Genomic DNA, 20097 nt, shown 5'->3' with positions numbered 1-20097 from the left:
TGTGTTGGGGTTGTTGCCTCCTGCCTGATGAGCTGAGTGTGGTTTTTGAAAGTGAAACGTGTGTTGAGAAAAGGACAAGGAGAGATGTGCAAGGAGATAATTTATAGAAGATACCAGAGCACTTCCAGCCACCATAATAAACTTGGTCCTGGTAGGGAACTGGAAAAGGTGGAAGTCTGGGGAAAGCAGAAGTCAAGGTGAGACCTGTAACCCCTCAGACACATCTGAACGCAGGGAGCCACCCCTGCCCTGCTGTGTGGGGTTGGGTTTGGTTAGGCAAATAATGTCCCAAGGACACAGAGCTTGAATGGAGTGTTAGAAATCTGACTAGCTCTAGACAGATGCAGAAGAAAAAAGACTGTATCCAAAAAAGAAACAAACCAGCTGCCAGCAGGAGAGAGAAATTTGTGCACAAGTGCAAAACTGGATTATGGAGCTGGTGATGTTCTCTGGCCAGGTGAGCAAGGTTGAAATGTATAAAGGAGAGGAGGGTGTCTCACAAAATCAGGGGCATGCTACCCATGGAATGCATGAATGAGGCCAAGAAAAAAAGAGGGGGACCAAGCATGGAAAATTAATTCTGTACATCCAAAAACTGCTCTGAAGAAGAAAAGGTGGAAAGGCCATGAAGGACTGTCTGGAGAAGCCACCTACAGCAATCTATCTTGGAATATTTCATCAGGTACCTGTAGCTTGGAAGGACTTTTTCCTGAGCAGTACTCAGGGAGCTTCATGGGGAATTCATTTATACAACAAATGTCTCCAGAACTTCTGCTCTGTGTGCTGATCATTAGCCAAGATGGAATGGAAAGAAGTCTCAAACTGGAGATGCAAAGCCCTTGGCCCCTGGTGAGAAGGGGAAGGTAACCAGCACAGACATTTGGGTGCCTTCAGCACTGGCTGACGGAGGCTGAACACAGACCTGGGCACGAATGGACAATGAACATGGGATAAGCGTGGGTGGAGAGGAATGATGGTGATCTGTGGGAACAGGGAAGGGAATTGAGGAACCCTAAGAGTGGGTGGAAGGAACGGGAACGAACCTGAGAGCACAAGGGGCTGCCCTGGCTCTGCTGTCTGTCGCACTCAGAAACCTTTCCAGCCCCAAAATCCCCTTCCCTCCTCAGGATCCCACCTCTGCCCCGAGACACGCACACCCCAAGGGTCCGGCCATCCCCGCCCTTCCCCAGCTCCGTCCGGGCCATCCCCCGCGCCCCCCCGGCTCTCTGCAGCCCCCGCCCCGGCCCGCCCCGGTCCCGCCCCTCCCGCCGCAGCCGCCGCGGCTCCGGGCCTGGGCAGGCGGCGGCGGCGGGGGCGCCGCGCCGGGCGGGCGGCGGGGCCATGCTGGGCAAGGATTACATGCTGGCCATCGTCCTGGTCAACTGCGACGGTGGGCACGGAGGGCACGGCGGGCACGGCGGGCACGGGCACAGCCTGCGGGCTCGGGGGCGGGCTGCAGGAGCGGGGATGAGTTGTGGGGCTGGTGCCGGGCTGTGGGACTCGAGTTGGGTTGTGGGGGTCGGGTCGGGTTGCGGGGCGGGGGTCGGGTTGCGGGGCCGGGGTCGCGTTGCTGGGCCGGGTCCCGAAGGTGGGAGCGGCGGCCGCGCCCGGCGCTGTCCGCGGTGCTGATCGGGGCCCGCGGTGTCCGGCCCGGCCCGGCCCCGCCGCTCCCGCCCCGCCAAGGTCGCCGCGAGCCCACCCGCTTCGGGGGCACCTCATATCCACCTCGGTATGTCCCCAGCCCCGGAGCGCCCCCACCCTCCCCGTCCCGGAGCCCCGCCCGGCCCCACAGCCCGGCCGGTCGGAGCGCGCCGCCCCCGCGGCCCGGGCTCGCTCCGGCCGTGCTGCGCCACGGGCTCGAGTCGGTGCCCGCGCAGGGCTGGGGTGCGGGGCCGCGGCGATCGCACCCTCCGCTGCAGCCCCGGGGCACCCTCCTCTGCCCGGACCCCGGTGTGTGTCCCGGCCCCTCTCCCGGCCGAGGGCAGGGGGACACCGGGCTGGCGGCCGCGGGCCAAGCCTGAGCCTGGTGCCCCGCAGGGTTCCCGCCTGGCAGGCCCAGGCTGCCCCTGCTCTCTGTGCCCTGCCGGGGTTCCGCTGTCCCCCGGGAGCAGCGAGGCAGTTCCCTGCACTGGGGTCTGTCTCTGCTGCAGCCTCGCTGGCACCGTGCCACATTCCCTTGCCAGCCTCCTCTCCTGGCCCATGCAGCCAGAGGCCACTGCAGGACCCTTCTGCTGCTGGGCAAAGCTCTTGGCTCCTCAAGGCAACTGCGGGATCTTTCTCCCTACCCCGTATCTCACACACTCCCTGTCTGCACAGACAACCTCTGGAGCGACCAGAGCCTGGAGACAGACCCTGACCTCCCCCCGGGCTGGAGGAAAATCTGTGACTCTCTGGGTACCTATTACTGGCATGTGCCAACAGGCACGACACAGTGGCAGCACCCTGCACGCAGCACCGGCCCAGGAGGGCACTCGGAGGCTGATGGAGATGACACTCTCCATGGAAGGGTAGGGAATATGGGCAGGGGTGTGAGGGCTGGTGTTGGATTCAACCCCTGGCAGAATCCTGCTGAAGGACCCTCTGGGCATGACTGGTCCAGCCTCCCCTTGGAGCTCCCTGTCTGTGTGACCCTGAAGTCCTGCTCAGCCCATCTGGGGGTTGAGCCCTTTGAAAGGCTTCAGCAGGTCCCATCCTGGAGCTCATCCTAGCTGGACTCAACTACTCAGGATGCTCACAAGCTTGTTGCAGTCCTGGGAGGGAGGACTCCTACCTGGTGCCTCCTGATGCCTCTCTTGCAGCTCTCACCCATTTCCTCTTGTCTCCAGGAATGCCAGGGCCCTGCAGCGAAGCACTCAGGGAAGGACCGGCCCATTCCCAGCCCCATGGCTTCGCTGTCCCGGAGGTAGGGCTGTCCTTGTGCTCTGCTGCCTTGTCTGTGAGCTGCCATTGATCCCTGAGCAGCGCTGGGCCCTGGTGCTCCCCCCAGAGCAGCCCCCCTTTGCTGAAACCAGCAGGACCACGCTGGGCACCCCCATGGGATGCTTCCCAGCTGGTGGCACGGGGGTCTGCTGGTTCCAGGGCATCCTGATGCTTCCCTGGGTGCCCCAGGAGCACACAGAGGGAGCTTCCCCTCACTGCCCTGTCCCTCTGCAGGCACTCCCTGTCCTGGCATGGAGATGACTTCCAGCACAGCGCAGAGCCCGGCTCCAAGGTACTGCACCCGCCAGCTTCACTGCCGCACCGTGGGCTGTGCTGGCAGAGGAGGAGGAGGGTGGCAGCTGGCAGGGACGTGGATGGGAGCCAAGGCAGGGTGACCACTGTGGCACAGTGAGGCGTGGGGACAGAGGTGGCTGTGCCAGGGGCACTGAAGCCCCTCGTGTCCCTGCTCAGTGCTTTGCTGTGCGCTCTCTGGGCTGGGTGGAGATCCCCGAGGAGGACCTGGCACCTGGCAAGAGCAGCATCGCTGTCAACAACTGCATCCAGCAGCTCTCCAACAGCAAGGGCCAGGGCTCTGCGGACAACCAGGGCGAGGTAAGAGCCTGGGATGGTGCTGCCAGACAGGGTCCCACCCCAAGGCTGCTGTTGCTGAGGCTGGACTGTGCTGGATGGGAGCAGGTAGTAGAGTCAACTCTCTACACAGGGCATCCATCCGATGGTCCCAGGTGTAGAGCAGGTGGGTGTGACAGGGCTGTTCCTTGGGAACACTGCCAGGGTGCCTGGGTGGGTCCCCACACAAGGGAACGGTAACTGGGCAGGGCAGGGCTGACCCCACAGCTGGGGCAGAGCAGGCTGCTGGGGAAGGGGTTTGCCCACACAGGGGCTGGGTGCTGGGGATGCCCAGGCTGTCTGCCAGGCTGAGGGAACAACTGCCCCTCTGCAGGGCCAGGACCTAGTGATGATTCTGAAGAAGGACACCATGAGCCTGGTGGACCCCCTGGACCGCAGCCTCATCCATCGCCAGCCCATCCTCAACATCCGTGTCTGGGGCGTTGGCTGCGACAACGGCAGGTGCCAGGGGCCAGGGCACAGCTAGGGCCGGGGGGTGGCTCTGCCCACCTGGGGGGAGGCACCTCAGCAGTGACCTGTCCCCTCTCCTCCCTCCCACTGCCACCACGGCTGCAGGGACAGGTAAGGGGGCACAGGGCTGGGGGGGGTACAGGCAGGGGCTGCCTCTGTCGGGGTCTCACTGCCTTGCTCATGGCCTTGCAGAGACTTCGCCTTCGTGGCCAGTGACAAGGACACCTGCGTCCTCAAGTGTCACGTCTTCCACTGCAATGTGCCTGCCAAGGGCATCGCCAAGGCTCTGCATGAGATGTGCTCCAAGGTGGGATGCAGGAACCCCGGAGGGTGTGAGCATGGCCGGGGACCTCGGGGGTGAGGGAGGCTCCGGGATCCCCGTCTCTTGCAGATCGTGGCCGAGCGAGCTGTAGCGAGCAGCAGGCTGCCCCGCGCCGCCACGCTGGAGCCCATCTCCGCCGAGGACCTGCCGCTGCAAGGTACCGTCCCCTGCACTGCCGGCTGCTCCCCCTGCCCACAGTCCGACTGTGAGCCAGAGCCCTCTGGCTTGTCCGGCTGTTTCCCCGGGGTCCTTGGGGATGCTGGGGACACAGCGGAGGACACACTCTCCCGTCCTGGCAGTGGATATCCTAGAAGCGGTGAGGCAGTCGATGCAGACCTACGAGGCGCTGTACATCGGCAGCCTGCCCGTGCCCAGGGCCATGGGTAAGCGCGCTGGGGATGCTCAGGAAGCCCCTCCGTGCCCCGGGGCAGCTCCTGCCCGGCCCTCGCCCGCAGCCGGGGCCGGTAGGATGGGGTGTCCCTCTCCCCAGGGATGGATGTGTTGAACGAGGCCATCGAGAAGCTGACGAGGCGCCCTGGGCGGGAGAACTGGACGCCCTCTCTCATCTACGTGTCGGACACGGCCATGAGGGTGCACCCGGCGCAGGTGGGGAGGGAGCAGGGGGCCGCGGCCGGAGCGGGCACGGCGCTGTCCCCGGCAGAGCGGTCCTGGGGGGCGGCGGGGCTGCCCGGGCCAGGGCTGGATGGGCCCGCGGGGTCCCCGCAGGAGCCCGAGGAGGCGGCGCACATCTGGGAGTGCCAGGTGCGGTACGTGACCTTCCTGGGGGTGGGCCGGGACGCGCACACCTTCGCGCTCATCGTGGACACGGGGCGACGCTTCCAGTGCGCGGCCTTCTGGTGCGAGCCCGACGCCGGCACCATCTCGGAGGCGGTGCAGGCCGCCTGCATGGTGAGCACCGGCGGCACCGCGGCCGGGCACGCCCCGCCCCGGGGAGGCCGGGCTGTCCCCGGTGCCGAGTGCCCCGCGCTGCCTCTCGTGTCCCCGCAGGTGCAGTACCAGAAGTGCCTCGTGGCCGCCGCGCCGGGGGCGAAGGCGAAGAGCGCGGCCGGGCGGGGCCGGGCCGGGCCGGCGGCCGCGGGGGACGCTGCCCGCGGGGCGGCCAAGGCGGGGGGGGGGCGGCGGCGGGGCGGGGGCCGGCGCCCGCAAGCGGGGACTCTTCTCCTTCCTGGAGGTGTTCCGCCTCCGCCGGGCCCTCCTGCACAGCCCGTAGCGGGCCGGGCTGGGGCCGGGGCCGGGGCCGGAGCCGCCAGGGAGGAGCTCCTGGCCCCAACCCCGACCCCGGCCCGGCCCCGAGCGCGGCCCCCGGCGGGGCGGGGACAGGCCCGGCCCCGCCCCTCCCGCCCATCCCCGCCTCACGGGCCGGAAGGGGCGGGGCCGGGCGTGACGTGGCGGGATGGCGGAGTCCTACGTGAAGCCGGGTGAGGGGGCGCGGGGCGCGAGCGGCACTTCCGGTGCGGGGGGGCGTCCCGGTCCCGGGATACCGCGGGTCTGCCTGGGGGGGCTGCGGGGCCGCCACCGGGGATCGGCTCCGCCGGGCTCCGCGTGTGGGAGGACGCCGGGGCCGTTCCGGGTGCGGGGAGCGCCGGGAGGGACGTGCCGGAGGGTCCCGCCTGGCGCGGGGACTCCTCGGTCTCCTCCGGTCTCACGGCGCCCTTCGCTGCTGCAGGGAACCAGGAGCGCGGCTGGAACGACCCCCCCCAGTTCTCGTACGGGCTGCAGGCGCAGGCCGGGGGCTCCCGCCGGACCCCGCTCACCCGCCGGGCCCCCCCTCCGCCCGCGGGGGCACCCCCAGGTCAGCACCGCGGGGCCCCCCAGCCCCTCACCTTGCCCTGCCAGGCCTGGCCGAGCCCGCCGGGACCCGCGGCCCGGCTCCCGCAGCCGCGGTGCTGGGGGCGGCGGAGCCGGGGCTCGGGGCCGCCCTTGTGCGGAGCCCGGTGCCAGCCGCCTCCGAGCTGACGGGCTCGGCGCCTCTGCCCTGCAGGTGCCCCCCCGGGCCCGCCCAGCGCCCCCGCCGACCCCGCAGCGCCGCCGCCCCGGGCGCTGGGGCCGCCCCCGCAGGGCTCTGCCGGCGCTGCCCCGCGGGCTGAGGGTCGGCCCAGCGCGGCGGGCCCGGAGCAGGAGGAATGCAGCGTGTCCGCCGACACCGTCCTTGCCCCGCTGCGGGCAGCCCTGGACTCCTGCCGGGCCACGGTGCAGGTGAGGCCGCGGCCCCTCCCGCCGCCCTGAGCCGCGGTGCCGGCGGGACGGCAGCCGGGGCAGCCAGGCAGGGGCTGCCGCTTCCCAGGAGACCTGAGGGGGGAAGAGAGCCACGCCTGTCCCGGGGCTCCCCAGAGCTGGCGGGGGCACATCCCCTCACTCCCAGCTCACCTCTCCTTCCAGAAACAAGTGTGCAATGACATCGGGCGGCGGCTGACAGTGCTGGAGGACGCGTGGGCTCAGGGGAAGCTGTCGGCACCAGTGAGGAAGAGGATGAACCTCCTGGTGCAAGGTATGGGGTGAAGGGGGCTGCTGCCGCACCAGCAGCAGGCCCCGGGGCAGAGGCACCCGCGGGAGGGCGAATCCTGCGCCCCTGACGGGGCTGTCCCCCTGTCCTGGCAGAGCTTCAGCAGCAGCACTGGGACGCGGCTGATGAGATCCACCGCTCGCTGATGGTGGACCACGTGAACGAGGTGAGCCAGTGGATGGTGGGCGTCAAACGCCTCATCGCTGAGACGCGGGACCTGCCCACCAGACAGACGGACAGCAGTGCTGACACCGAGCCCGGGACTGAGCCTGTGACTGAGCCCCCGACCGAGCCGGAGCAGGAGGAGCCCTGACGGCAGGGACGGGGCTGTGGACTGTGAGCGGGGCAGCCCCTACCCAGGGCCACCGGCAGGAACAGGCCCCTGCTGCTGGAGGGAGTCTGGGGACCCCCTCTGCCTCCCAATCCTCATCCAGGAAAAGGGGATTTTAATCATTGCGACATTTTAGTGGCGATTCATTATGTTTAATAAACAGCACCAACCTGCCCCCTCCCACAGTCTCCCTGAGGGTTCTGGCACTGACAGGTCCTGGGGCTCCCAGGGTCAGCAGGAGATGGGAGTGCTGGGTGAGGCCAGGGCTGCTTCATCAGGCTTGGCCATGTCAAGGGAAGAATTCAGCATCTGGCTGGAGCAGGCAGTACTGTGTGTCCCTGCTGCACTGGCTGGCAAAGCATGCCCCTCATCTGGGCCAGCCCTGCTGCAGGAGGGGTCTGGGCTGGCTGCAGAGGCCGATGTGCCAACAGCCCCTGGCATGAGCAGGGTTTGTGCTGCAGCCATAGCCCTGGCTCCCTATCTGGGCACAGCTCAGAGTCTGGAACCCAAGAGACCTGGGTGACCTCAGGGAGGTCCAGGGACAGACACATGCCCAGTCAGGTGTTAACTGTGCTGTTCTCCCCATGTTCATGGGATGGCCTTGGGATACCACCTGCCTCCACCACAGCTGAGAACAGAGCCCCAGCCCCTCACCACCTGCAGGGCCACCCTCTGCACTCTCCTGGTGCTGCTCACCTCCCCTCCCTGGGGGCGAGGACCCCGCTGAGCCCTGACAAAGACACGCACCATGTTAGCACAGGGGTTTCACGGTGTTTATTGATCAAGCATGAGCTCCTAGGCAATTGCACCAGCCACTTGTGCTAGAGCCTGAGGTGTCACACGTCCATCCCCAGCATCAGAGAGGGCTGCAGCCAGCTGGTCACGGTGCCAGCACCTCCACGAGGCCCAGGAACAGGCCCAGCCATGGCCTGGAGACGAGGAGATGGAAACTCAGATGTCCATCTCAAACTGGTCTTGATCTGCAAGGGCACGGATGGATACAGGAGCAGGGTTAGGACGGGGCTGGCTCGGCAGACAAGGGCAGGCAAAGGGAGCAGGAGCTGGGACTGGGCCAGGCTGGGATCTCGCCTTGCCCCACGCCCCAGGCAGGCGGTCCATGGGCAGGGCCGTGGCCCTGGGCTGCTCACCTGGCATGGCCTCTTCGCTCTCATTCCGCTCCTTGAGCTCCTCCAGCTTGGCGAGGCTGGACTGGGCCAGGGATGTGACACCGGGGGTCTGGGGCAGGCAGCAGGGAGGGGTCCTGGCCGCGGGTGAACTCTTGCACTCCAGCAGGAACTTGCGGTCGCAGATGATGCGGGTACCTGCCAAAAGCAGGGGGCTGTCAGGCACTGCTGGCCCGGCCACCCCCGCCCTGAGCCCCCCAGCCCAGAGCAGGGGTGGGACCCAGTGCTTGGCCACGGCTCATGGACACATCTGGCTCTGGAGCCACCATGTCTGGCTTCCCACAAGGCAGCCTGTGACGCCCATCCTGCTCAGCAGCTATTCCCCACATTATTCCTCCCCTTCAGGCTCCTGGAACTCTGCAGGATACAGCACAAGGGGGTCCAGCCTCCCAAGGGCCACCCCATGGTGGCCAACACAGGTCACCCCTATGCTGCCTGGAGGGCAGGGCCAGTCCTGGGGCACACAGCGAGGCCCAGCCTGCTGGCCAGGCAGTAACAGCTGTGTGGCACCCTGTTCCAGGGTGGAGCAGCAAGGGCTGGGTACCCCACGGTGGGCACTCTGGGGACCTGCTCCCATTGTCTCAGCCAGCCACCTGCTGCTCCCTGCAGGAGGACAACAGCTGGGTTCCATGGGGCATCTCCTCCCCCAGCCTGCTAGGTGTGCAGCGTCCACCTGGGGCACACACTGCCTCCTGCCCATGCTCCAACTGCCTGCCAGCAACACCTGAGATGGCACCAGCCTGCATGCCATGTCTGTGGCCCTGCTGTCCCCTGCCCATCCCTCCCTGCAGCCCAGCACCAGCTCCCTGCCAGGCTCTGGCAGAGGGTGCAGCCCAGGGTTCCAGGAGCCCAGAGCTGCTGCTGGAGGTGTCAGTAAGGCCAGAGCTCCTGCTGGGCACTGCAAACATCTCACACAGCCCACACCAGCTGCTGCCCGAGGTGCCAGCCTGGAGCTCCTGCTGAGCACTGCAAACATCTCACACAGCCCACACCTGCACAGCCCTGCAGCACTGGGCTGGGCTCTCAGCACAGAGCAGCTTAATTGAAGGCACAGAGCTAGTGCCCACATGGCCAAACATGGCCAACCCAAACATGGCCAGCTCAGCAATGAGGCACATGCTTCCCTGAGGACAGATGGCAAAGGAAAGACCTGCTCAGTGGCTGACCCAGGGGGTCAGAAGGGGGAAGGAGGACAGGTCTGGGGGAGCCCTGCCACCCAGGGCTGGTGAGCTCAAGTGGGCACAGACTCTGGCATTGTTACCCCCACGCTCTCTCTGGATCCAGGCAGCCTGCCCTGAGGGACCAGCACTGCATTCACCAGCCCCCTGGCATTGCCACCAAAAGCACAAGGCCCTGCCTCTGCCTGTGCCCCCCTGTAACCACGGGGCAGTGACAGTCCAAACTTTGAGCAGGATCTTCCTACAAAACTTGGGGGTTCCATTTTCCATTTTAGTGGAGGCTGCTGGGGCCACTTGGGTCTGGTGCCCAGAGCAAGGAGCTCTGCAGGGAAGAACCCAGCAAGGGACCTGTGCAGCGAAGAGCTGCCTCTTTGGCAGGGCTGGCGTGGCCAAGGCTATTCCAGGGACAGCCCCATCCCCATCCTGGGTCATGCCCCCTGGTGTCATGGAGCACACTGTGCCACCCACCCTGGAGCTGCAGCCCTCCAGGATGGGCACACGGTGGCCCCCCAGGATGGGGCAGGAGGAGGTGGCACTGCTTGCTGCAGCCAAGGAACACAGAGAAGTGGGCACCCTGCCCCAGAGAGCACACACCTACTAACACAACATTGCTTGTTTCCAATACAGCTGCTGCTGGCACGTGTCCCCTGCCCATGTCAGGGCACCAGACTGGGTGAACCTTAAGGCCACTTCCAACACAAACCTTTCTGTGACTCATTCTGTGTGTGTCTCCTTTGGGGTTGGCACTACCACTGGGGCAGCAGCAGTTCAATTTTTTTTTTGCATTTCATCCTCAAACACCAAGAAAAATATCTGAATATACCATCCAGTAGCGCTTCTGAGGTTGATTTCTTCTGATATGTAGACACTGCTTGTGCACTTTGGGTTTTCAGTGCTTCTTTATGCTTTTATTGGGGAACTCTGCTGCTGCATATAAGGATTTGTCTGGATAAGGTGGAAGAAGGTGAAGTCTCCACCTGGTCTGAGACTGATCCATTGGATTAGACACTATGTGCACTGGAGTTTCCTGCTTAAGGAATGGATTCCATGTAGTTACTGCATTGCTTTGGAGTAAAAATAGAACTAAGCACAGTCCAAGTGCAGAAAGTAGAGAACTGGGTCAGGAGCTAACATTCATCTTAAGCAGCGTGCAAAAATCCTCTTCTTCCTCACAGCAAGGGCCTGAGGAGCTCTTAGCAGATTCACAGCATTACAAGAAGCTTACAACTGAACCTATTACATTTTCCTCAAATGGGAAGCACTTTTTTAAGATCTGCTTCTGGACAGGTGCGCAACCCTGCATTCACCTGTCACTGTTGTCAGCCCTTCTTTGCAGCCCTGAGCAAAACCTCATCTCTCAGGTGACACCTGCCAGAAGTGCCAGAAGCAGCAGAACTAATCCAGAAAGAAAAGACCATAAAACAGAAGCAGGTTCACACCAATAAAAGGCTCACAAGGGGCAGGGGCAAGGACTCTGCAGAGCCCTGTGGCTCCAAACCCTCCCAAACCTGTCTGCACCCACATGCTCAGGATGTGACCCTGGGGAGATTTGTCACCCAGCATGGCAGCAGCTGCTGGGGACAATAACATACAGCCCTTTCCAAAATTCTCACACACAACCTATAAATGCTGTTTGCCTTTTATTGAGTATTCAGGTAAATATTTCACATTAATACAGGCTACATAAAGTAGAGCCACTATACGACATGAAATTTACTCAGCTTTTCCTTGTAAGTCTGTAAACAATTATACAGGTATTTACCACCCTAAAAGGTCAAAATCATGTCATCAGCTAGTTCTCAGCTGCATACAAGGAGCATTCAGTAGTGTTTAGCCAAAAAGCACTAGTTTTGTCTGATTTTTAAGTTTGAAGTGGCTAAACTAACTGGAGAACAGAATCAGTTTGTATAGGTAAGTCAATTTGTTCTTATACAACGGGCAATCGAGATTCCATTGTTACAGCCCACAGAAAATTGCTTAATTAGGCACATGAAAAAAATCCCCAGGGTTCTTGAAGGTCATAAAGATTCCCAAACCAGGCTAAAAAAGGACAGACCCCCTTAAATCAGTTGACGTACTTGAGATGCATGTTTCCAATGTGAGGTGCCCAGGTGCCAGGCCAAATCTACAGCAAGAAATAAAAAGACAAATCTATTATAAAAACAAATAAAGGTTCCTTTAACAGTGTTTTACCACTGAGGGTGAGCATAAGGCTTCCCTCAAAATACAATCAGACTGTCCAAAGGCAGGAGCTCTTCAGCTCTGGCCAAGGTCTGACTGACAACCTGCAAGGTGCTGAGGATGGAAATAAACCCTCTCACTTGTACCAGTCCATTACCTGGCTGAGCAGTCTTGAAATGCTGCTTGTTTTCCCTGGAAGGTTTGGTATCAATAGCACCATGGATATTTTATGAACACATGCATACACACACACAGAGTAGGGGAAAGTCATGCAAACAACCTCAACCCTAGGTTCAAAGAACTGAAAAAACCAAACGTGTCACCCAGCCAAAACTGGGTCTCACAGCACCACACAAAGCCCCAGGAAAGCACAGGTGGGAGAAGACAGCCACACTACCTGCTGAGCATCAGTACATTCTGTTGAGTTCTGGACAACTTTGATCATGGGATTCCAGGCAGGATCTGGAGTATGGAGCCCGTTAAAGAGGGGCCCTCCTGGGCCATCTGCCAGCTGAGGGTGCGAGGGTATCAGAGTGCCGCCGTACATGGAGATGGGCAGGCCCTGAGGGGACAAGAGAGCTCTGGTGAGGGACATGGGGAGGGTGGCTGTAGGAGCAGACAGAGCCAGGTCTCCTCCATAGGTAATGTTCCAGTACTGGCAGGAATCTCAGCACTGCCAGGGAACATTGGGGCAGAATGTGGAACACAGTGATTTCAGAGCTGGAGATTCCAGCCAGCTTAGCCATTTCTCTGAACTTACACCTAAGCAGAGGCTGCAGCACACGCAGAGTTTTCAGGTACGCCCACAAAGCCAGGCCAGCAGCTGAACACTGTGACCTCAGTGTTCCCTCCTCCCTGCAGCACAGGACAGCCACAGAGCACACAGGGCTGCACTGAGCTGACCAGACTGGGTTCATGATCTTCTCTAATTCCTAATGTCATCTAAAATAATTCTGCCTATTCATACAGAGCAGCTTTTTGCAATTAGGAGAATTCTTTTCCTATGTATGAATGGCTCTGCTTTGCCATGCAGATGCCAAGACCACATGCTATGGCTCTTTCTGAAACATGCTGGGAGTCCTCTCCTCCTGCCACTTCCCTAAGGAAGGTGTGGGGCCTTGTGGCCATGGTTTGTGCTGAAAGCATTAAGCAAACTTGTAATCACCCTCAGGAGCTGGGCAAGCTTTGTGAAACATTTCCAGGAGACTGAGCTTCTGAGAGATGAAACACGGAATAGTGATGAAGGCCTTCATCTGACCAGAGTATATCTGCAACGTACGAACTCTGGCTTTGTTTAGACCTGCCTCCAGGCTTGGGCACCTTTTCTGGTCAGTTCTGGGATGGAAGAAGGTTCAGGACTGGGGTAACAAGCAATGGCAGCAGAGTCGCACACACACAGGGTGAACAGGCAGAACAGGTGAACAATAAAGCCAGGCCCAGCCATTTCATAAATCCAACACTCTGTCACTTACTTTAGAAAAATCCACAAAACTATTTGGCATAGGTTGGTGGAAAATATTCGAGGGAGCCACTATTCCAGAATCATCTCTCTCCATTGGCTGATGCTGAGAAAACGTGCCTGGGTCTGACAGCTGCTGATGCATCGGATGACTTCCCATGACAGGCTGAGACCAACCCGACAAGCCTTCTGCAAAGAGATGAAAAATGGCTGATGAAATTCACTGCAGACACTCGAGCAGAATTCAGCAGCTGCACACACCTAAGGCCACCCAAAGGCACCCTGAAAACACACAGCCACAGAGGGATCTCAGCTATCCAGACAAGGGTGGAGAAGATGGGGACTACCACGAACTGTGAGTTCCACATGTCCACTGCAAAATGGCTAAAATCCAACAGAGCTCCCAACACTACCTGTAAGCACATACAAGCTTTTCTTAAAAACACACAGCAATGCTGAGACATGAGTTAACCAAAGTGTGGAGGGCTTCACTGAAGCATATAACAAATGCAGGACTCAAACGTTTGTATTGAAAGTTACCAATGGAAACACTCTACACCTCAAATGCTGCACCTCCTCCTTTCCACAAAATCCAACTACCAGGAAACTGAACGTAAACCTTCAGCTGTTTCAAAGTCATTCTTTGGGAACCAAGGCTGCCTGGAACAGAAGTTATCCCATACTGTTCAAGAGTCATGAGGAAATCAGTGCAAAAACCAGCATCCACAGCTCTGTGTCCCTGGGTGCATCAGCCGCACCTCAGCTGACAGTGTAAAATGTGAGGGGAAAACAAGAGAAACCTGGACAGAGAGAGCCAACAGTCAGGCCTGGAAACAGCCCCCTTAACAGATAGAAACTGTTTAGGGTAAACTCTGGATCATTCAGAGGACTCTGTATGAGGTCTCTGCATCATTACAGGCTCACAAATGCCTTGATCCAGGCAGGTGAGAACCACCAGCACCACGAGGGCAAACCACAGCGTTTCCATCAACCTGTGCTCTCCCACCACTGCCAGCAGCTCTCCCTGAGGATGTTCCACAAGGGAGCACAGACTGTGGAGCTTTACTCCTCCTCTCCAACCCTCCTTCCAGACACATCCCTCAGGGCCCTGCAGTGTGTGAGCAGCACTCACCGGACACGCTGTTGACGCCGAAGGACCAGATGCCGCTGTGGCCCACGGGCGCGGTGAAGTTGGTGCCCAGGGGCGTGGGGGTGACGGAGCCGCCCTGGCGGATCCTGGCCAACCTCTCGGTCCCGATGGGGGGTGGCACCTTCCTGTCGGGGTTGGTGTTACCCGATTTTGGCTGGCCCAAGTTAGCAGGGGCAGAAGCAGCTGAGAGGGGTGAAGATGATCCTGAGGAAACTGATGGGATAGGAGATTCACCTGCTGAAGAGAGTATTTCTCTTGCTTAATGACACACAAAGTAGCAAGCGTAAGTGTCATCTCACTTATTTCCCCAATATTATCTCCAAGTAAATGATAAAATGTTTTAAAGGCTTTTTTTGGCAAGTATTCAAGTTTTCAAAGAAATTATTTGAACTCTAAAATCCACATTATAACACAAATGCTTTCAGCCATCAGAATCATGATATTCTCATGACATAGCGGTGTATCTAAATTAATTACAAGAAAGAATAAGAAACATGGAAGAGTTTCAGGAAGAGGTGAAAACATCAGCCAAAAAACCATAAATATCTAAGCAGCCTGGTTTTGGTATCCACCACTTGCAGCAGAAGAGAAATCAGACAGCTTCCCAAAGCCACAGGTGTGACCCAAGAGCATAAAGTCCTGCCAAGTTCAGAAGCGTCACTGACTCTCCTTGGGAAATCCAACTTCCTTTGAGCACTCATTTAAACATTTTGGTTCTTAAACTCAGAGTGGCAATGAAGTTGCATGCAGTGACATGAAAAACATCTTCAGCTAAGGTTCTGAATCAAAGACCCATATTTTCTGTAAAGCTACTTCCATGTTCTTTCCATTAGGAGGAAAACCCACTGTTACCTTGGATGATGCTTAGAGATTTTGGAACATTTTAAGTATAATTACAGATCCCAATTAAAAAAAAAAAAAAAAGAAAAAGGCAAGTATAACTTCAAACCATGGCAAACATGACATTTTCAACTAATATTGCACTCATACTACTTAGAGGGGCATCTTTAGCTTGGTGTAATCACCTCCACTCCCCCACAGCTTCATTGCTCTCTCCTCTCAAGAGCCTACAATAACTCATTTTTCTGCCCAAATACACCTTTAGTAATGCTACCAGAACTAGTGGCATGGGAAAAACCCCACAAAATAGCACAGCTTGGGATCTGCACACCATCCTCACAGCTGCTAAAAGCAATTGGAAAGCATTTTGTGCATTACTGGGTAAGTTCCCCTCAAGTTAGAAATCTACTAAAGACAATAGCTATGAATTTATAGTTAACTAAGACAGACCCATGAAGTTCCTACATGAATTTGTTGCGCTTGTCCAAGGATGTGGTGAAAAATGCTGTCTGTTAAAGCTGGGAGTCCCAACAGGCGCTGGCCCTTGAAGGTAAACCCGTGCTCCTTGTATGTTTGCTGAAAAGCCTGTCAAAGGACCTGAAGAAGAAGTTGTAGAGCTGTTGGATGGATCTAGAGAGGGTAAGCCTGAAATAAACATAAATTTGATTAAATATCTCTCTTTGGGAACCTGCTTCAAAGCACCAGAGAAAGCTAGTGCTCCAAATATAATTAAAGCATCTCATCACCGTTGGGGGCATCTGCACATGGTAAGGTGCATGATTCTCCCTTAGAAACCATTTCTGGAGGCTCTCTGGTTTGGCCTCAAGTTTTAACAAAAACAGCCATCCCTTTGGTCACTGAAAGAAAATGATCTTAGCAGGGAGGGCAAAGCAGGAAAGCTGGGAGTGGCCACGATCTTTGCTTACAAAAAGCCACCCAAATGCAACAGGGATCCAGGGCTCTGTGAAAGTCCCAGGGGAATCCAGCACCAGGGAAGCAGTTCTGTGCAGGATGGGCTTTGCCATCCCAGAGGCACCTTCAGGTAGAGATCAGTCATGCTGTGGCCACAGAGACAGGGCTGGCGTGGGACAGCACCACAGGGGAGGGGGCTGCTTCCTCCAGGGACATGTGAGAGGAAGAGACACCTGGAGAAAGAGCTCAAAGTCCCACAAAAATTACTAGCAAGGGTGAATTACAGTTTTTTATAAGCCAAAGCTTTTAAGTACTTTTCCAAAATGCTGTAAAAGCTCTTATCACACGTTATTACCTGAAAGCAGAAATGGGCATGGCCATATGTTCACCTGAGTTTAGGGTTTAGTTTCAAGGGCCTATTAAACAAGATTAGTTTCAAAACCATTTAAACATTTCAAAATGACCACAACCAGGACCAGCCTATGTTGCTGCAGAGTGAGGTTGAAGGTTATGTCTACACACACCCCACCACAAACAGCAGTGCTGCCAGGCAGTACCTTAGGTCAGAAACTAGAGGGGCACCTTTCAGTGCCTGGACAGTTCCTGAAAGCCAGGTCTTTTCCCCCAGTATTATCAACCCAGGCAACCTGATTTACTCCTTCCAGAAGTGCCAGATCCAACCTGCTCACATGGACAGAAACGATTTGTTGGAGTTAAAGGAGGTATTTTTCTCACTAGCCCAAAGGTTAAATTGAGAAGTCTCCCTTACAGCCAAGGAGAAACACATCCCCCTGCTGCTGGAACATGAGGGACCCCCAGCATGGGAGGACAGCACAAATTCCATGCTCTGAGGAGGATGCCAGTGCCTGTGGCTGCAGTGTGGCTGAGCTGAGTCTGTCAGGAGTTGCAGCCTGGCTCCAGCACAGAGCTCAGGCCTGAGTTGACAGCAGCACTTGCAGCCCAGGCCCTCCCTGGGCAGCTGTGGAGCCACTGACTGCACACTCTGGGCACCCCTCTGTCCACAAACCTGGCAGCCAAAAGCCCCCCTGGGCACTGATTCCATCACACACCAAACCACAGACTGCCAGCTGGCTGGGAAACCACACAGGATCTGCCCCAGACAAAGGGGTAACAGAGCTCCTGCCACCCTGGGTGCTGCTGGGTTCCCAGACAGAGAACAAGGCAGGGATTGGGACAAAAGCAGCTCTCCTGCAGGAGAGGGATGCCCTGCTGCCTTCTGATGGCTCAGGAGGCTGATGGGTACACAGATGTTGGGTACACAGCCTGTAAAGTGCAATGACTGCACAGTCAAGACTTCAGCACTGCTGGGTATGCTCCATGGGCTGAAGGGAGGGTGACAGCCAGAGATGCACAAATCCAGGAGTCAGGTCACAAAGAAGTCTTTTAAACTTTATCTTGTCTTTCATAAAAGTGGATGAAAAACTTTGCTTGATATTAAAAATGGTTATTCTGAACAGTAACTTACCAAATCCTGACTGCAATAATGAGCTTCCTGTTTGTATACTTACCAAAAAAATCAGGTTTTCTAATACTAAAATCTTCTGCAATACCATATTCTACACTTACCTGGGCTATGAACTCAAACTCCTCATTGTGCTCTGAATGCATAACTGAGATTTTGAGAGGAGTGTATTGATCTCACACAAACTCTGCTCAAAATTCAGTTTATCAAAGACCTCAGGTAGATGTTGGTTACTACAACATCACCTGCACATTTAGAGAAAGGGCCACAACACTTGGTCACTCTGTGTGAAACAGTCCAACCATTTCATGCAGCTCCATACTCATGTGCTGCTTCCTAAACTGGCATATTTCAAGTTTGTGACCCCTTTTAAGAAGCAAGGTCTCAAACTCCTTAACATGCACAGGACAGAAGTAACAAGCAGATTAGTTTTGGTCTTCTCCACAGCCTCCTCTCATGGCTGGGCTAAGCCTGACCTCAACTGCAAACTGACAGGACAAGAGACCTAAAAATGTGAGACAAATAGGCCATTTCCAGAATGGATCCACAGCAGTGAGATCTGCAGAGATATCTGTGCCTCAAAGGAACTAGTGAATCAGAGAAAACTCGAGCTGCAGCTGAGCTCACTCATGAACAGGAAAAGCAGACTACCTGAACTCCACCCTGAGGTGAGAACTTGTTAAGAAAAAGCTGGTTTAGATTTATTAAACTATATTAAATCTTCACAAAATCATTTAAGAGGTGATCCCTTAGAAATGCTGATTTGTGGAAAAACTTGCCATAGGCCAACTGTGTAAGAGAGGCACAAAATGCAAACCTCTGCTCCCTCAGGTGTCCCTCCCCCATCTGAGACCAAGGACGGGTGTCCACCTGCTCCAAGGCTGCTCCCAACCCCTCTGACCACCCAGAATTGCCAGGCCCTGGCTGCTCCCTGTCCTCTGTGCTGCTGCTGGGCAGAGCAGGAGCAGTGACCAGCCCTTGTTCCCCTTCTCTAAAGCTCCTGAACCCTATCACCAAGCCCTGTGCAAACAGCCATGGGAGTCCCCAGCTCTGCCAGCCCTGGGGGCTGAGCCAAGGGCAAGGTCCATTCCCCTGGGACAAGCTGGAGCATGAGGTGGGCAGGGCACACTTAGCTCTGAGGGAAGGCAACAGAGAAGTCTCATCACTCCTTTCCTCTCTATCACACCTTCCAAACATCCTCAAGCTCCCTTAACCCCCTGCTCCTGGGACATCTAGATTCTGAAACAAAGGTGATCAAAAGCAGCATGAAGTAAAATGACATTGAATGAATCAACTAAGGACCTGACTAATACCTCATGCCCAACACAATTTTAGCAGCACACTCCCTATTGGCAGTTTTTCTTCACTTTGCAATATCCTAATTAAATCCTAACTCAGGAAAAGTGTGTTCTGTCCAAATATTTTTGAGCTCCAGTTGAGAACTTCACATATATCTCTCCCAAAGTCAACTGTGTGAGCTTTCCTTGGCTATCTACCCAACCTTTCTAATGGCAAAACAGATTTACACTGTTTTTCAAATACTTACAGTCACTTAAGGATATATAAAGTATAAAAGGATATATAAAGTAGAAATACAAGAGATTTTCCCCCATTACAACAGATGATCTTAACATAAGGGAACAGTGAAATACTTTGTGGCTGTGGGAAGTCCCTGTCACCCATGTTTGCACATGCAGGATGCCATCGTCAGGGAAATCAGCAGATCCCATTTGCCATAAGTTTCCTTTCCCAGGAATTATTTCAGCAACAGCCAACCCCAGTTCAGAGCACTGCAGAGGAAAAGCTGAGCCACTGCCAAGTGGTCCTGGAGCCTGCTGGGGGTCTGGCAGCTCTTTATTAACAGTCTCTGATGAACAAGGTCCAGTTACTTCATCTGACACATCTAATTCTGCTTACTGCACTAAGGCTGGATGTGGCACAGAGTTCTAGGTGTACCCTTGCTGTGCAGAGCAATACAGCCCAAATTTAACAACTGAGAAAACTACAGTCACAGCAAACACCCCAGGTTTGTGGTTAAAGCCAGTAAGAGAAGTATTCTGGTTTGCACAAGTCCTGCACATCTGTCAAGCAACTGAGAGGAAAGGGAATGCTGAAGATCTTCTTTCCTTATCATCACATCTTCCAAATGCTCCCTGCTCCTTTCATCTGAAAGTCAAACTACTTGACTTGTCCCAGCTAAAGTCCTGAAACTTTAGCCCAAACACCCAACACACTCTGTGTGGGCAAGGATGACTTCAGATACCCAGCTCCAGGGCACCCCTCAGCCACCATGGCAAAGACAAAGGGTTGGCACAGAAGGGATCTCTTGAGGGTCCCTTCCAAACTAATGGGTGCAGTTGGCTGTCTGCAACATAGTTTGAACACTGAGAAGACAAAAATCCTGCAGGCAGAGCATAGCAAGGGCAGGGAGCTCAGTGTCAGTGTTCATAATCCATTTCAAACAAATCCAGATGTGCTGGTACTGCTATACTGAACCTCTGAATAAAACACCCCAC

The 20097-nt window shown here is 56.7% G+C and overlaps 3 protein-coding genes across 8 annotated transcripts in view; 2 read left to right on the top strand and 1 right to left on the bottom strand.

The window, feature by feature from the left end:
• Window positions 1-1297: 1297 nt before the first annotated feature.
• APBB3 (amyloid beta precursor protein binding family B member 3) lies at window positions 1298-5637 on the top strand. Its single transcript, XM_058034717.1, is given in 13 exon segments — window positions 1298-1390; window positions 2317-2507; window positions 2826-2902; window positions 3154-3211; window positions 3391-3531; window positions 3881-4008; window positions 4123-4128; window positions 4210-4324; window positions 4409-4496; window positions 4639-4722; window positions 4830-5248; window positions 5348-5467; window positions 5469-5637. Coding segments are annotated over 13 exon segments (1578 nt in total). The 5' UTR covers window positions 1298-1341; the 3' UTR covers window positions 5571-5637.
• Window positions 5638-5685: 48 nt separating this feature from the next.
• SRA1 (steroid receptor RNA activator 1) lies at window positions 5686-7374 on the top strand. The gene is made up of 5 exons (XM_058034718.1): window positions 5686-5778; window positions 6027-6152; window positions 6342-6556; window positions 6740-6848; window positions 6959-7374. The coding sequence occupies exons 1-5, from the start codon at window positions 5754-5756 to the stop codon at window positions 7174-7176; spliced, it is 693 nt and encodes a 230-aa protein (XP_057890701.1). The 5' UTR covers window positions 5686-5753; the 3' UTR covers window positions 7177-7374.
• Window positions 7375-8342: 968 nt separating this feature from the next.
• ANKHD1 (ankyrin repeat and KH domain containing 1) overlaps window positions 8343-20097 on the bottom strand; it is a 102208-nt gene continuing 90453 nt past the window's right edge. Inside the window, exons 32-37 of one of the 6 annotated variants that reach the window (XM_058034493.1) lie at window positions 15652-15831; window positions 14329-14583; window positions 13210-13385; window positions 12135-12299; window positions 11635-11681; window positions 8343-8516 (exon numbers count right to left, since the gene is read on the bottom strand). In XM_058034493.1, the coding sequence (XP_057890476.1) occupies window positions 8363-8516; window positions 11635-11681; window positions 12135-12299; window positions 13210-13385; window positions 14329-14583; window positions 15652-15831 (977 nt within the window). In that variant the 3' untranslated portion in view covers window positions 8343-8362. Of the gene's footprint in view, window positions 8517-11183; window positions 11682-12134; window positions 12300-13209; window positions 13386-14328; window positions 14584-15651; window positions 15832-20097 lie in introns of those variants that run through there. The other 5 variants (XM_058034494.1, XM_058034497.1, XM_058034498.1 and 2 more) reach the window with 5 other exon arrangements.

The sequence above is a fragment of the Melospiza georgiana genome, chromosome 15 (assembly GCF_028018845.1).
Source record: "Melospiza georgiana isolate bMelGeo1 chromosome 15, bMelGeo1.pri, whole genome shotgun sequence".
Taxonomy (NCBI): Eukaryota; Metazoa; Chordata; class Aves; order Passeriformes; family Passerellidae; genus Melospiza; species Melospiza georgiana.
The sequence above is the reverse complement of the archived record's forward strand: the minus strand, read 5'-3'. Positions and strand labels throughout refer to the sequence as shown.

Excerpts from the sequence above, each read along its gene's own strand:
- SRA1 (XM_058034718.1), top strand. The coding sequence starts at position 5,754 with ATGGCGGAGTCCTACGTGAAGCCGG. Across the intron at positions 6,153-6,341 it reads GCCCGCGGGGGCACCCCCAG|GTGCCCCCCCGGGCCCGCCC; the intron begins GTCAGCACCGCG and ends TCTGCCCTGCAG. Across the intron at positions 6,557-6,739 it reads CCTGCCGGGCCACGGTGCAG|AAACAAGTGTGCAATGACAT; the intron begins GTGAGGCCGCGG and ends CTCTCCTTCCAG.